The sequence below is a fragment of the Camponotus vicinus genome, unplaced genomic scaffold (assembly GCF_025532165.1).
Source record: "Camponotus vicinus isolate PSW18456_S1 unplaced genomic scaffold, iyCamVici1.0 SCAF_1, whole genome shotgun sequence".
In the NCBI taxonomy this organism is placed as follows: Eukaryota; Metazoa; Arthropoda; class Insecta; order Hymenoptera; family Formicidae; genus Camponotus; species Camponotus vicinus.
In genome coordinates, this window is record NW_028141945.1 from 29885294 (window position 1) to 29901279 (window position 15986).

General features: G+C 26.8%; 1 protein-coding gene across 2 annotated transcripts; it reads left to right on the forward strand.

Moving 5' to 3' along the window:
* The first annotated feature begins 2645 nt into the window (after positions 1-2645).
* LOC145976556 (putative fatty acyl-CoA reductase CG5065) lies at positions 2646-15544 on the forward strand. Of its 2 annotated transcripts, XM_083107785.1 has the most exons (9): positions 2646-2799; positions 8592-8794; positions 9572-9769; positions 10101-10297; positions 10677-10786; positions 10886-11084; positions 11519-11758; positions 11920-12177; positions 15036-15544. In XM_083107785.1, the coding sequence occupies exons 1-9, from the start codon at positions 2757-2759 to the stop codon at positions 15193-15195; spliced, it is 1608 nt and encodes a 535-aa protein (XP_082963911.1). In that variant the 5' UTR covers positions 2646-2756; the 3' UTR covers positions 15196-15544. The 2 variants fall into 2 exon arrangements, with proteins under 2 accessions (XP_082963911.1, XP_082963967.1); XM_083107841.1 differs by lacking the exon at positions 11519-11758.
* The last annotated feature ends 442 nt before the right edge of the window (positions 15545-15986 follow it).

Genomic DNA, 15986 nt, shown 5'->3' on the forward strand with positions numbered 1-15986 from the left:
TACAGATAGTAAAATTGTGAAAGGTTTGTCACTAGACGGACATTAATTTGTATCGTAAGTGCACTGCCGGCTCTTATGTTTTTCCTAAAAAAAGATAAGTCTCCATTTTAACTTGTTGACAAATAAAATTTTCATTTTATATATAGTGTAATTTAAAATATATAATTTAAAATACATACATACATACATACATACATATATATATATATATATATATATATATATATATATATATATATATATATATGTGTGTGTGTGTGTGTGTGTGTATGTTGTGTGTATATATATGTGTACATATGTGTACATATGTATATGTGTGTGTGTGCGTGTGTGTATCTTTATTATATTTATGCAAAAATCATAATGTAGTAAGATTGGAATAGAATATTTTATAATAATTTAGAAATAGTAAATAAGGATAATTAATATATTCATTATTCACATTGATTTATAAGAAGTTTTATAAGAATTACCCCGAAAGAATAAAAAATTTATCAGTTTTTATCGTGTCGTAGTAATGTTAAGTAATACATTATAATTAAGCATACTAATAAGTTTGATCGAGAAAATACATCGGACAATTAAATTTTAAACTTTCACTCTTTTTCTCACAATGCAATAAAACAGTATCATCAAGATGATTAGTATGAAAGCCGTAACATACTTTCGCTTTCTAGTTCTCGTCATAATTTATTTCATTACTCTTATGTATATATGTATCTTGTTTATTAATGTATTTCATATAGCCCTAGTGTGTAAGTCAAATTATATAAACATAATTATTAAACCGAGTACGATTATAACGAGCGTAATACGTATCATGATAATCTTCATCAATAAAATCACATTTCTGTCAAGTGTATTTTATGAACTATCATGCTCACGGCTTTCATACTAATCATCTTGATGAAGACTAAAGTGCGGCAAATGTTATATAAGATACTGAGGAAAATCCTTGTAATTATTTTTACTATATTGCTTAATTATATTTTCATTTTCTTTATTCTGATCTGATAACGTGTCATTAGATCAGATGTATACAATTAATAATTAACAATTAATTATATAATTAAAAAGAATCATAGAAAGAAATAATCAGTTTATATTATATTATTTTTTTTGACAATACGAGTTTTTAATTTTTGTTATGCATTGAGATCACTGTGATTATATAATAATATTTCGATACACAAAACAAAACAAGTGCAACTTGCAAATCACACGAAGGTAAAAATATTAAATACTTTGTAAGAATAGTATACTTGTAATATATCACATATACAATTACAAAACTTACGTAAAAGATTAAAGGTTAATAAAAGAAGTATCTTGTTTCTTTAATAATTAATCACACATTTCATAAATCGGAATCGCTCGTACCAATATTTTTTAATATTTTTCTAAAATTAAAATTTGGCATCAAATTTCTCGCAAATAAGGCATGCATTCCATAAAATTCACACCATAAGCAATACATTTTTTTGATTCTAATTATTGCAATGTCGATATATGTTTCATGAGTGTACTTTGAATATTCCACTTCTTTTTTCTTTTTTCATTATTTTAAATATCTTTCTTACATAAATAATAACATATTAATATATTCCGAAAATATTCTTTTTTAATGAGATATTAAAATATTTTATCTTTCTATCTTTATTAAAAAGTGGAAAAAGATAAAATTAAATAGAGTTTACGTATTATTTTAATAGTAAACTGAGTTTACGTATTATTTTAATAGTAAAATAGAGAAAAATTTAATAGTAGAATATAATATCTTACTTTTTCTTTTTTCTTTTCTTTTCTTTTCTTTATTTCCTTTTTATCTTATTTGTTTATGATATTAAACGATTTCTTCAGCTGTCAATATTTAAAATTTCTTTATATTTATTTTAATGAAACTTTTTACATTGATACAAATTTTGTCAAAAATATAAAAGAATTCAAAGTATTTAAATATTTTTGTAAAATATCAGTATTTTGTCTGACAATTTCATAAATTTATATATTCCATATTTCAATTACATCAACTATAATCTTGTAAAATGGTTAAAATCTATGAACTCATAACTTATGAGAAAGAGTGAGAGTGGAAGAAAATTGATATTGTTTGGATTCTCTTTCGAAAAGAGAATAGACTAATCTGTTGCGATTGTAACAATTTCAAGTCAAGAATACCGGCAAATTATTCGCAATCTATGATAGAATTCGTAAAATCAAAGACTAATTCTTATTTTTTTAGGATTTTTGTTAATTCATAATTATGATAAGTATAATACGTATTAAATCTCCTGCATTAAATGTTTTGCATTTAATAAGTGACTAAAGTTATTTAATACTGAATGATGTTTTAAGGAAACTTTTAAAATAAATAACTTTTTGTTTACTTTTAATACACAAGATAATGATTATGAAGAATATTAATGAATTCAATAGAGTATAGTTAATTATAATCGGATAATTGGCACGAAGTACAAAGAACAAGTATGTAGCTCAGTATAACAGCTACAGTTACGTGCAGGTGGGGAGGAAAACAGATAGAGGAAGGAGTTAAAAAGGAAGAGAGAGAGAGAGAGAGAGAGAGAGAGAGAGAGAGAGAGAGAGAGAGAGATCGGCAGGTCTTTCTACAACAGTACAACTTTCAGCACAGATTACGCTGGAGCTCAGTAAGTTCACGAGCACAGAGTACGCGCTATCCATTCTCGTAAAATAACAAACGCATAGAACGAAACATCGTATTATTATCGTAATCGCGGATGATCGAAGGATTAAACCGAACGAGTGAAGCATCGTCAACAGGTATTTAATTCATTCTTGCTCATCTTCTTTTTATATCGTATTTTAAAACAAAACCAGTGTCAATTTTCGAATGACTTTTTGCTGACCTGCGAATATACTGACGTAAAAGATTTTAGTCCAATAATTAAACTTGCTGACTTTTGAAATTTTTAATCGAAAAGTTGGTGCATTTTAACGTACTCTGTCACTTGCGTTCAATTTTCATTGACAGATTAAAATATAAATATCAGATTTTTTATTATTATTTCTTCTCGACATTTTTATTTGTATTACAACATATCAGGAGTTTTTTTTTATAATTTGAACACTACAATAATATAGAAATTAAATATTAAAATTTAAAAGAAGAAAAAAATGAAAAAAAAAACAAATATTATATATAAACATGAATACATTAAATCAAACACGATAAAGTATTTTCAAAATCTCTGCTTATTCCTAAATTTAATTTTTATATTGTGCTATGTTATATTTTTTTATATACTTATTTTTTTATATACTTATTTAGATTTAAATAAGAATAACTATGAAATAATTTTTATTTCCACGACACATTTTATACTCTCTTTTATTTTTATTATTTAATTTATTTTGAATGTTAATACACAAATGTACGAATGATGATACATTTTAATCTCTTTAAATTTCTTAGAGTGAAATCTTAATTGGCAAGAACTCTTAGGAGTAAATAAGGGAACATTAAAAATTTGCTAGAACTATTGTATATCAAAATTGAATTTTCAAAATTTTTTTTATTTTTTTTGGTCGACTGATATTTTCTTTTAAGTATCAGGAACTCTAGTACCATGCAAAATAAAGCAATTAAGCTATTCGGAACTATTCGATCTTGATTTTCGATGAGAAGTTAGCACCCCATTTTTCAAATTCAAATTTGGAACTGTTAATCGACGGAACTCTTTTTATTAATAATAAAGAACTCTTAAGCTCTTTAAAAGGAAACTAAACCTCTAATCGGAACTATCGGAACTGCATGTCGGGATGCTAACTTCACACACCGAAGAATAACTATAAAATAATTTTTATTTCCACGACACATTTTATACTCTCTTTTATTTTTATTATTTAATTTATTTTGAATGTTAATACACAAATGTGTACGAATGATGATACATTTTAATCTCTTTAAATTTCTTAGAGTGAAATCTAACTCCAAACGAGTGAATATTCACTTCAAGTGATAGTAAAAATACTGTCATTCGTAATTAATGAAAATTCACAAAAATAAATCATTACTGTCATCAATAATATTTTACTCAATTATAACAAATATGAACAAATTTCTTCTTAGGAACTACTCTAAGCCGTTTTTTATACTAATAGATAACATATAATATGTTAATATATGTATATATCGTGAAGCTTCGATTAGTTGAAATGAGAAGCAATCATTGTATTTTAATCGAAGCTGTACATCGCACATAATATGATGATTATTATCTAGATAATTATAAGATAATTGAACACTGACGTACTGTGCAAAGTACTGCTTCGATTAAATAAAAAACATTAAGTAAAAAACAATGATTATTTCTTATTTCAACTAATCAAAGCTTTACGTCATATTCATATATTTATCATTGTCATTATTATTATCATTATTTATCATTATCTCAGTGTAAAAACCGATTAAATATTTCTTTACTTGTCACAGCCATATCATTAAAAAATAGCTTTTTAAAAAATAGCTTTTTAATCTTACGAAGTATATTGAAATAAAAAAATGTATGAAAGTCACTTTAATATATGTCTCATATATCAAGTGCAACGAATAAGTAAAGGCCATGGCACACAAAAAAACGTAAGCAATAAAACGTAGTCAGTAAGCAAATTGACCAATCATGATTGAGCAGTAAGGCAACTATATTAAAACGTAAGAAAACGTAAGAATTCCGATTGGTCGATTTCCTTACTGACTACGTTTTACTGCTTACGTATTTTTGTGTGCCAGGGCCCTAACGCTGTAGGATAACGATACGACAGTTTTTTTTTTTTTTTTGCTAATGGCGGACTTATGCGCACTTCACATGCGTTTCACTCTCTCTTCACGAATAAAATTCACTCTATACTACATAGAATGAAAATAAAATATTCGCTCTACAAAATAGAGTATATTATACATATTTACTCCATTTTGCAGAGTGAATTTTTCACTCTACAACAAAAAGTAGGAAGAATTGACTTCTATAAGTAAAAAATCGCTCTAACTAGAATGATTCGACCAGTCACTCAATTTTTCGAGTGCATTATCGCTCTAAGAAATTTAGAGAGATCATATTTGTTGTTTGTTCGTTCATGAATGAGACTATTCTTGCGTGTCATATTGATTTATCTCGAGTATTTATTCGAGTTTATGATATCTTTGTTCCCTCTGTAAACTATCGTTATGCTAACGTACAAATTCTAATATGGCATGTGACGTAATGCTTAAATTGCATGCATATTGCGTATTATGTGCGTAGTAGTGCGTAGAAATGTGTTTTCCTCGCTGGATGAAGATAAGATGGAAAACCGTCTTGTCACATTTTTTTGAAAATTGTTGTGTAGTATTATACAGGGTTTGTCAAAAGTGTGGAAACCCCTAAATATCTCACAAACGGTGCATTTTAGAAAAAAATGTTTCAGGCAAAAGTTGTTTGGTTTCAAAGGGGCCATAAGACGGTACCATTGGTTTGACCTTGAAGAGTCATTTGAAGGTCACGTGAAGGTCACTTCAATTTTTTTAAATGGAACACCCTATATATTTTTGCACATTCTTATAGCTTATCTCGAGAGCTTTCCAAAACACTATAATTAAGTACCTTTTCGTTAAGTACTTTTTGAGTTATGAGGCGTGAAATAATTTCTTAATTTTACATAAACCGTAAAATATCTTGTAAAATATTCATTTTTCGATTATCTTACCTTAACACTTTTACGTACAAAATAATGAGAGGAATCAATTGGTGTAAAGAAAACACATAGTTGTTTTTAAGAAAAAATATGGAATTGTTAATTGTAAATTACATATTTTTTCTTCAAAACAACATTATAATCTCTGCAATAATTCCAATTAATGCAGAGATTTATGTAAAAGTATAATTTATGTAAAAGTATATATTGATTATGTAAAAAAAACGAACAAATAAATTAAGAGAACTGTTATTAAGTATATACATTTAATTTTAATAGATATTTTGTAATTTTAACTTTACACATTAACGACAAATTTATATACATTTTTTTTCAAGATATTTGTAAAATTTAATAAAGTAATCAAAACATAATATCAAATCACACACGTATATCTACTTTTCCTTATCTTTTGATATTGCTAAAAATAAAAAATTTTAAATGCGTTCAAAAACGCTTAAACGAAAAATTGTGTATACAAATGGCACTATTTTTTTTATGCAATAACATTTTCTTTTCACTCACGCTATTTCTTCAATAAAAAAATTCAATTATATATATGAAGTGCACAGGAAACACATGAATTTAAATGTTTTAACACATGAATTTAAATGTATGGAGGGACAGAAATGGACAATGCATATATGCTTTGGTACGTGCATAAAGTTATATGTTAAGGCATTCCTATTGCTGGGTATACAAATATAGTTTTTCTTGTTATTCTTGCAATAAAAAATGTGAAGCTTATGTGTTAATTTATGTACTCAAAGCTTATATAATTAGCTCCAGGAATTCTCTATACAATATATATGGATGGAACGATTTTGATGTGAATTGAATAATTTATTGATTTATTCAAATTTATTTTGTTTGAAAAGTAACTCTTTCAAGCACATTCGAACATTACGTTAATAACTTAGTCTCTAATCAAGTCAACATAGTAAATGTAACTTTATTTGTGCTAAATTAAATCTGTGTGTGTGTGTATGTGTGATGCTATAATATAATTCTTTCATACATTATATATAATTATAAGAAACACAACTTTAATTTATGTATTTATTATGTTTTTGTAAATCTAAGAAATGATAACTATTAATCGTTCTAAATAAATAAGATTTAGTGATAGAAATTCTGCGAGACATTAAAAAATTTTGTAAACTTTTATAAATTTCTATAAACTTTTTAATTCACAATCTTTTTACTTAATTTCAATATTTTTTAATTATGCATCTATGCATTTCTAATATTCTTTTAAGCAATTTTGAGAAAAAAAGAATAATATTAATAATTCAAAACTAAATATTTGTTTTTATGTCATCATCGATTATGGACCTGTCACTTCTGATTACGAAAATCTTATAATGGTTATTTATATATGCAACTTTTCCTTTCGAATCGAAATGCAATTGAATAAAAAAAATGTTAAAGAGGGAATGGCACATTTTGGAGAGGTAATACAGTTTTACGACATAACAACTTCATTTATGAATGCCCTATCATTTTGGATAATTTGGTCCGTGCGAAAAGAGTGAAAGTACAAGGTGCATAATGATCACGAAAACGTAATGTAGATTCGATATATATCTTTAACTGATGCATACTATTAATTACAAACGTAGCAAATTTCTATTTTGCATTATATGTAATGTCTGAATATATTAAATTTGATTGACACTGTATCATCAATGTCAGTAAATATTTTCCATTCTTTTTTTTATCAACACTAATTTAAAATCTAATAATGCATATGTGGCAAGTGTAATCGCTGAAACCATCATTGTTATCATCATGAAGATTGTTTAAAATTTAAACTTTTAACATTAAACATACATTGACATATATTACTACAAAATAAATAAAATTGAAAAAAGATACAAAATATGTGATTTGTGGCTTTTAATTTCGTGAAAAAAGTGGCAAAATATCTTATATAAGTTTGTAGCAAAAAAATTAATTTACATATTAATATTGCTTGCTGTTAATATTATTTACAATTATATCTTAATTGTATTTTGTAAAATGGATATTGCATTAAAAAACTTTGTAATCTAAAAATTAATTTTAAATGCATAAAAAGTCCTAAAAACTTTTAACCTAAATATAAGTAATTTGTACATTATATATTCAAACATATAATATATATTGCAACACTTGTAGATATTGCACAATCTTTTTACATGGTCTTTTTGGTAAAAGTAATTACCCCAGATACTCATGATCTCTTTATTGGGTTCGAAAAGGTTTACTGCCAAGGTTAAATAACAATCTCTCGAGCCTCGAATACATTTACTTAATATGCATTGCAGTCTTTCACAATTTTTTCAGTAATAAGTCGCAACGTATATATTCTCCATTCGCTCGTCGATATTAAAAATCATTTATATAAGATGCAAATGCATTCTTAAAATTTTATAAAGATGTGACACAATGTGATCTTAAATAATCTTTTTTATAACTTTTTTAATGACAAAATAACCGCCGTATGTTTACTTGTGTACGAATCGATATTGAAAAAATTTTAGTATTCGATAGAGATATGGAAATCGGATTACAAAATTATAATCGTTTAAATACAAAAAAGTCGGCGTATCCTCAATTTTCTCTTATTATGATTCTTATTTGCACAGACATTTCCATAATTTTTACGTGGAAATGATTACCGCGCTACGGTAAAATAACATAATACGATGATTTTAAAGAAATGTGTGTAACAATGTACGACATTTCGCGTAGTTGTGAAACAATACAAGCTATAAATATTGCACTTCAAATTGAATTTGTGCGGTTTCCTACATGTTTTACCGCATAATAAAGTGCACTTTCTCTTTTTCTATTTTTCTGTTTTAACCACAAATTTCACAATATATGATAAATTTCAGCCATGGCCGAATCAAGATCTACAATTCAACCTTTCTACAAAGACAAGATCATCTTTATTACTGGTGCTTCTGGTTTCATGGGCAAGGTCCTTGTAGAAAAATTGTTATACAGCTGTTCTGATCTTAACAAAATCTACATCTTAATGCGAGCCAAAAGAGGTCGCAGTTTCGACAATCGACTTGAAGATATATTCAAATTACCTGTAAGATATTTAAATTACATTATCTCCATTTTTGCCGTAATATCAAGAAAATGTTACGCAAGATAATGTTGCAATATTCTGAAATATTTTTTTATAAGAATCACAATACATGTTTGTACATTTCCACTTAGATTTTTTGAATATTGGCACAATTAAGTTTTATATTAAATTGTCAATTATAAATTGATTCTTAGCTATCAGAACTCGCGATTAAGAAAGCCATATATTGATTTATTAGCTAGTTATGTAAAGATTATTAAAGATATTTTACAAGTAAGAATGATTACATAAGTAGCGTCTCTTAAGATGCAATCTTTCTATTTAACAATCTTTCATATTTTTTAAGTATATTTTTTAATAATTTTTAAAAATAATATAAAATTTGTTTTTAGGATAAAATGTGTTGTACACACGCACACACACATATAAATATTAAATGTGTTTCTCTCTCTCCCCCCTCTCTCTCTCTATTTTTTATATTTTTTTAATTTATAGTTTATTATATATAGAAATTATAATATTCTATATAATTTTTTAAATTAATTTAAATAGTTTTACTTCAAGATATATAAATAAAATTACAAAGAGTTAACGATATTATTATATTATTCGACATATAATGTATGAATCACGCATACAAATGACAATATTACAATATATTATTAAATTTGGAATATAAACATATTTAATATCAATGAGATTATTTAAATAAATGTTTTTAAACAATGAATACATATGCAGGAGATTAGTAAATAGAACTGATATTTTTATATATAGCTATTTCAAAGAATACAAACTGAGAAGCCACAAGTTTTGAAGAAAGTGATACCGCTTAATGGTGACATATGTTCGGACAATTTGGGCCTTACTGATGAACAGCGTAAGCTTCTAATAAATGAAGTAAACTTGGTGTTCCATTGCGCCGCAACTCTTCGATTAGAGGCGAAATTGAAAGATGCTGTCGAAATGAACATGGTAAGAACCTTCATAAAGAAATCTAAATCTAATAATAATAACGTTAATTTGAACAATTACATTTATATTTTCCATGTGTTATTAGTTATTAGTTTGCATTGGATGTATAGCTTCTGATTACAATATTATTTTTAAACTTTGTATGCTCATGACACATTTTTACATGATAAAAGATAAAGACATTTACTTTTAAAAAGTCTTAAATATGTTAAAGCAATATAGAAATTAGTCAAATTTACAAATAATGAGACAAAATATATCTTTTAAGCTTAATTTTACAATGTATATTTCTTGATGATATATAAAAAACATGCTTGATTTGATTTTCAAGATAGGTACAAAAAGAGTATTAAACTTGGCAAAAGAAATGAAACATTTAGAGGCTTTTGTGCATCTAAGCACAGCCTTCTGTCACGTCGACCAGAAGGAATTAGGCGAGCGTACATATAATTCCCCTGATGATCCTCAGGATATCATGAGACTCGTTGAATGGCTGGATGAAAGTTCTATCGATCTTATTACGCCAAAGTAATTAAAAATCAGTGATTTTAATAAATAATAATATTCAGCGTAAGCGCAACACGTACAAAGATATTTTATTAAGTTATTAATTATATATTTTTTAAATTATGAATTTTTATTAACTATTTAAAATATTTAAAATTAAGACTAATAATTATATATATATATATATATATATATATATATATATATGTATATATAATATATTGATGTAAGAATATTGATAAACAATATTAGTGTAAGTATAACATTTATAAATATTTAATGTTTGATTAACTGATTAAATTAATTACATTTAATCAAGTTATTTCTCTTTCTTAATTGTATATGTAAACGTTAATGGTATATGAGGTTTTGCATGTTTATTTTTGCAATTTTTTTATAGATTACTACATCCGCATCCAAATACTTATACATATTCGAAACGTCTGGCTGAAACATTAGTAGCGAACGAATTTCCTAATCTGCCTTGTAGCATCGCTAGACCATCGATTGGTAATTATCGGTATATCTTTTAATTATAAAAGAATATACAAAAATATTTCGGCGGTTGTGTATAAAAAAAAATATAAAAATTAATGAATCTCATCGTAGTGATACCTGCTTATAAGGAGCCATTACCAGGATGGGTCGACAATTTGAATGGACCTATAGGATTGCTTGTCGGTGGAGGCAAGGGTGTTATTAGATCGATGCATTGTAACGGCAATTATAACGCTGAAGTTATGCCGGTTGATCTTGCAATTAATAATTTAATTATAATTGCATACAAAACTGCTACTAGCCTGAGAAAGTAAGTACCTTCATTTTGCTCAAACTTTTTTTCTGTAACATTGGAATCATCATGATCATAATTTCATCTCATATTATGCTCGTGATAGAGACAATTATTTTTGTTACTGTGTTCTTTAAAATATTTTTGATATTAAGATGTATAATAGATGTATAATATTTTAAATTGTTAATAGTTATCCCAATTTTTCAAAAAATTTTAAACTTTTCTTGGATTTCTTGACTTGATTTATTAAAAATTTGAATTTATCACAATTTCTAAATTTTTTAATATTATACAATAAAGAGAGATGTTCAAAAATTTTTTATATATTCTGGATTGCATTCTTTAACTATTTTATATTTGCATGATTACATTTTATCTTAATAAGTAATAAATAAATAAAAATATTAATTTTTTTTGTTTAATCTCTCTCTTTGATTTACCATTTATAGTTTGAAAAGTATACCTGTGTTCAATTTAACGCAAAGCGATACAAAGCGTGTCACATGGGGCGAAATATTAGATAAGGGTAGGCAAGTTATTTATGAATATCCTTTCGAGGGGCAAGTTTGGTATCCAGATGGCGACATACGTAGCAATAAATTTATCCATAATATTTTCATTTTTTTCTTCCAAATCATACCTGCATATTTCATCGATTTTCTGATGCTGATATTTCGACAGAAGAGATTGTAAGTTTCGTATTTTTTAATATTTTTAGATATTGCATATTTTTTTCGATTTTTATCTATTGACGCGTTTTCTTTTTATTTTCTTACATGTAAGTACACAATATTATATAACTGTATAAATTTTCTTAACTATTATCTTTTTTTGTTATTTTTACAAATAGTATGGTCAGACTCCAAAAACGAATTTTAGACGGTCTCACGGTACTGCAATATTTCACCACGCGGGAATGGATATTTTATAATAAAAAGCTAGTTGCTTTATGCGACGAGCTAACACCATCAGATAAAGAAATATTTCCACCTATGGTTTTTAATGTCGATATAATGGAATACATTAAGCACATAATCCTTGGCGCGCGACAGTACTGCATGAAAGAAGATCTGTCTACTTTGCCGAGAGCCCGTCGGCATCAAAGAATGTGAGTATTCTTTATATAAATTTATTATATCTCGCGATATTTTTGTACAATTAAACAATGTTATTTACTAGAAATAAAATCTGCTAAGTCATTTTTTAGAGATCTTCAAAATATGCACAAACAATAAGATAAATCGGTACATGTTTACCTTAGGTTACACAGCTCGAAAAATTTTTATTTTGACATATGTTGTAGAGGATACATTCCTAAGTATTGCACCGTTTGAATTTTGCGGCGGTCTCTTTTCGAGATATGCACTTTTGAAGTTCCATACTTTTATATCATCTTTTCATTATATCCTATTTATGTATTTACATTTTTTGTTTACATTTGTTCATCACGGTTTCATTTTATATTTTACTTGTGTGTTTATATTTTTTGTTTACGTTTGCTCGTTGTCGCTTCCATATCGCCAAGCTATACAATTATTGTTTAGTTTCGCTAGAAATCTTGAAATCTAGAATATATGTATTTGTAAACTTTGCTTTGTCTTACGAAGTACATACATGCGTGGATACCGTGTGTTCCCTCCCCCCTCCCCCTACGAGGGGGCTCCACTTTCGGAAGATATAACCTAACCCAACCCGTGTCTGAAGTGTGGAATATACCTGGCTTCGCATAAAAAGTTGCAAATTTATATAAACTCATGAACCATATGAACCATGTGAAGCGAAATGTCGTGTGTCAAGATATTTCCTACACTACAGACACAGGTTGGGTTAGGTTATATCTTCCGAAAGTGGAGCCCCCCGAAGGGGGGGGGCGGAACACACGGTGTCACGCATGTACTTTGCAAGATAAAGCAAAGTTTACAAATACATATATTCTATTAAATATATTTCTTCTTAAACATACATGATGTGGTAAAATTATATTCCATTTATGAAACTTTTTTTGTTACTAACTATTTAATAAACAACAAGCAGCTAAAACCTCCTGAAAATTATTCAGAAAGATGACCCCGGTAAATGTAAATAGAAAAATATAAACATATTTAGAATGTAACGAAAAGATGATACAAGTAAGTATAAAATTTCAAAATCGCATATCTCAGGAACGAAGAGAGATCGCCGCAAAATTCAAACGGTGTATTACTTAGGAATGTATCCTCTACAATATATGTGAAAATAAAAATTTTTCGAGCTGTGTAACCTAAAGCCTTTATCGATAAACATTTACCGATAAATCTTTTAATAAAAGAGAGGAGTAGATATACACTATTTGATTATAAAATTTGCAAAATTTTTGTATATTAATAATATATTAATAATACTTTTTATATATACATTCTTGCGGAAAGATATTTAATCATATAAAAAAGAAGAAACTAGTAAAAGAAACTGAATATTTAAGTGTTTGAAATTATTTTTTATATAACTGTATGTTTTTTCGTCTTAATGTGACAAATACATTTTCTATTGGTTTCATGTTTGTATAAATTACATTTAATTGTAATGTTGCTTTTGGTGCAACAACAATTTAATCTATTTTTCTTTAAAAATTTGAGAAAATTATTTTCGAGATTTTTAAGTTATAAAATTAAATAAATTAAATTATATAATATATTAATTAAACATTATAATAAAATTAAACTTGGATTAAATCTAAATATACACTCAGTTCCAAAAAAAGCGGTACACTTGAAATTTGGAAAAAAATCAAATTTCAAATGACGATAACTTTGTAAATAATAAAGATAGAAAGGTCTATAAAAAATGAAAATAAAGCTTGAAATCTCTACTTTAAAACTAGGTTCTCCGAAATGTTGCGAGATAACATTTTTAAAAATGACGGATGACGAAACGAGAACATGCAAAATTGAAAAATAATTGTTTGAGTTTGCCATGACACGTGGCGAGAATCAAATGTCGCAGGTCAATGGGGTCAAAAGCATATGATAGATGATACAAAGATTTCTCTTTAAAATGCTTTTTTGTTCATCTCGATACGTTGACGAACCACAAGGTTCTTATTTTTCCAATTCAGCGTTATTAAAAATTCAAAATTGAATGTTTCAGCATCTAATATAGCTAGCAAGATTTTTAAAAAAGCATTTTAAAGGTCCGGATGTCTACTTTTTGAAATTTTATATCGCAATTGTGTGCGACAATTTTTTAAAAACGACGAATGACAAAACGAGCTCATGCAAAATTGAAAAATAATTGTTTGAGTTTGCCATGACACGTGGCGAGAATCAAATGTCGCAGGTCAATGAGGTCAAAAGCATATGATAGTACAGAGATTCCTCTTTAAAATGCTTTTTGTTCATCTCGATACAATGATTTTTCGCCGAGTTATACGCATTTGGAGTAAAAAGCCGCTTTTTTCTTCAAATGTGTATAACTCGGTGAAAAATCATCGTATCGAGATGAACAAAAAAGCATTTTAAAGAGGAATCTCTGTACTATCATATGCTTTTGACCCCATTGACCTGCGACATTTGATTCTCGCCACGTGTCATGGCAAACTCAAACAATTATTTTTCAATTTTGCATGTTCTCGTTTCGTCATCCGTCATTTTTAAAAGTGTTATCTCGCAACATTTCAGAGAACCTAGTTTTAAAGTAGAAATTTCAAGCTTTATTTTCATTTTTTATAGACCTCCTATCTTTATTATTTACAAAGTTATCGTCATTTGAAATTTGGTGATTTTTTTCCAAATGTCAAGTGTACCGCTTTTTTTGGAACTGAGTGTATATTAAGATCTCAAACTCTGAATTGATTTAAATTGAAATTAACTTTTTACATTTTTTTGGAACTTTAATATATATTTTTATTTATTTAAAATTTTTTTTATTTATTTAAAATTTTTATATTATGTTATTTTTATCATATTCTATGAAGCACATTTGTTTCAGGATGTACGTTATCCATATTACAACAATATATCTGTTTTACTTCGGTGTATTATATTTTATTTATAACAACGTTGAAATGGTGAGATTTATCCTGGATTACGTTACTGAGAAAATCAAATCGCTACTGTTTATACGCGAATCCGTAGATATGATGCTTTGAGAATCTATTCAAACATTGTATTGCATATGTGTTTATTGCACTATCCATATATAATTTGACTGGGAACGTGATAAGAAGATGAAAAAGGATAGTCTCTTGACCGCTCATATTGCCTGACGCATTTCTCTTATGTATCTACATTTTTATTACTTATACTTATGCGCAATGGGACGTGTTATGGAGGGGAGGGGGGGTGAATTATGGGGTGAAAGGGAAATTTAATATACCATCAGTATAGAAATCTTTCTGCAATTGTCAATATTAGCTATAATCTCAATATGAAGACAAAAATTAGACTTTACATCGCGAGCATTTCTAAAAAAAGAGTAAATCTTACTAAACAGTTTTAATTTCTCAATAAAAATATAAATGTAATATAAATGTTTCTAAGAAACTTGAATGAATATACAAGTTTCTTAGAAACATTTATATTACATTTATATTTTTATGAGATATATATGTTACTTTTGATAAATATATTATGTTATAAGAAACATATGTATATTTACTGCAATAAAAGATATATATATATATATATATATATGTATGTATGTACATGTGATATATAAAACATGTGGTGTGATATGAAAGATTTATTGTTTTTAATGTTAACCCTTTTCATCATGACAAAAATCCTATTAAAATCTAGTACAATACATACGATTTATCACATATATATCATTCATCATTAAATGTACAAATAAAAATGTACATCACATATTTTAATATCTGAAAATTCTAGATAAACTTATTTGTCATTCATTTGTCGTTCATTATAATATTACGTATAT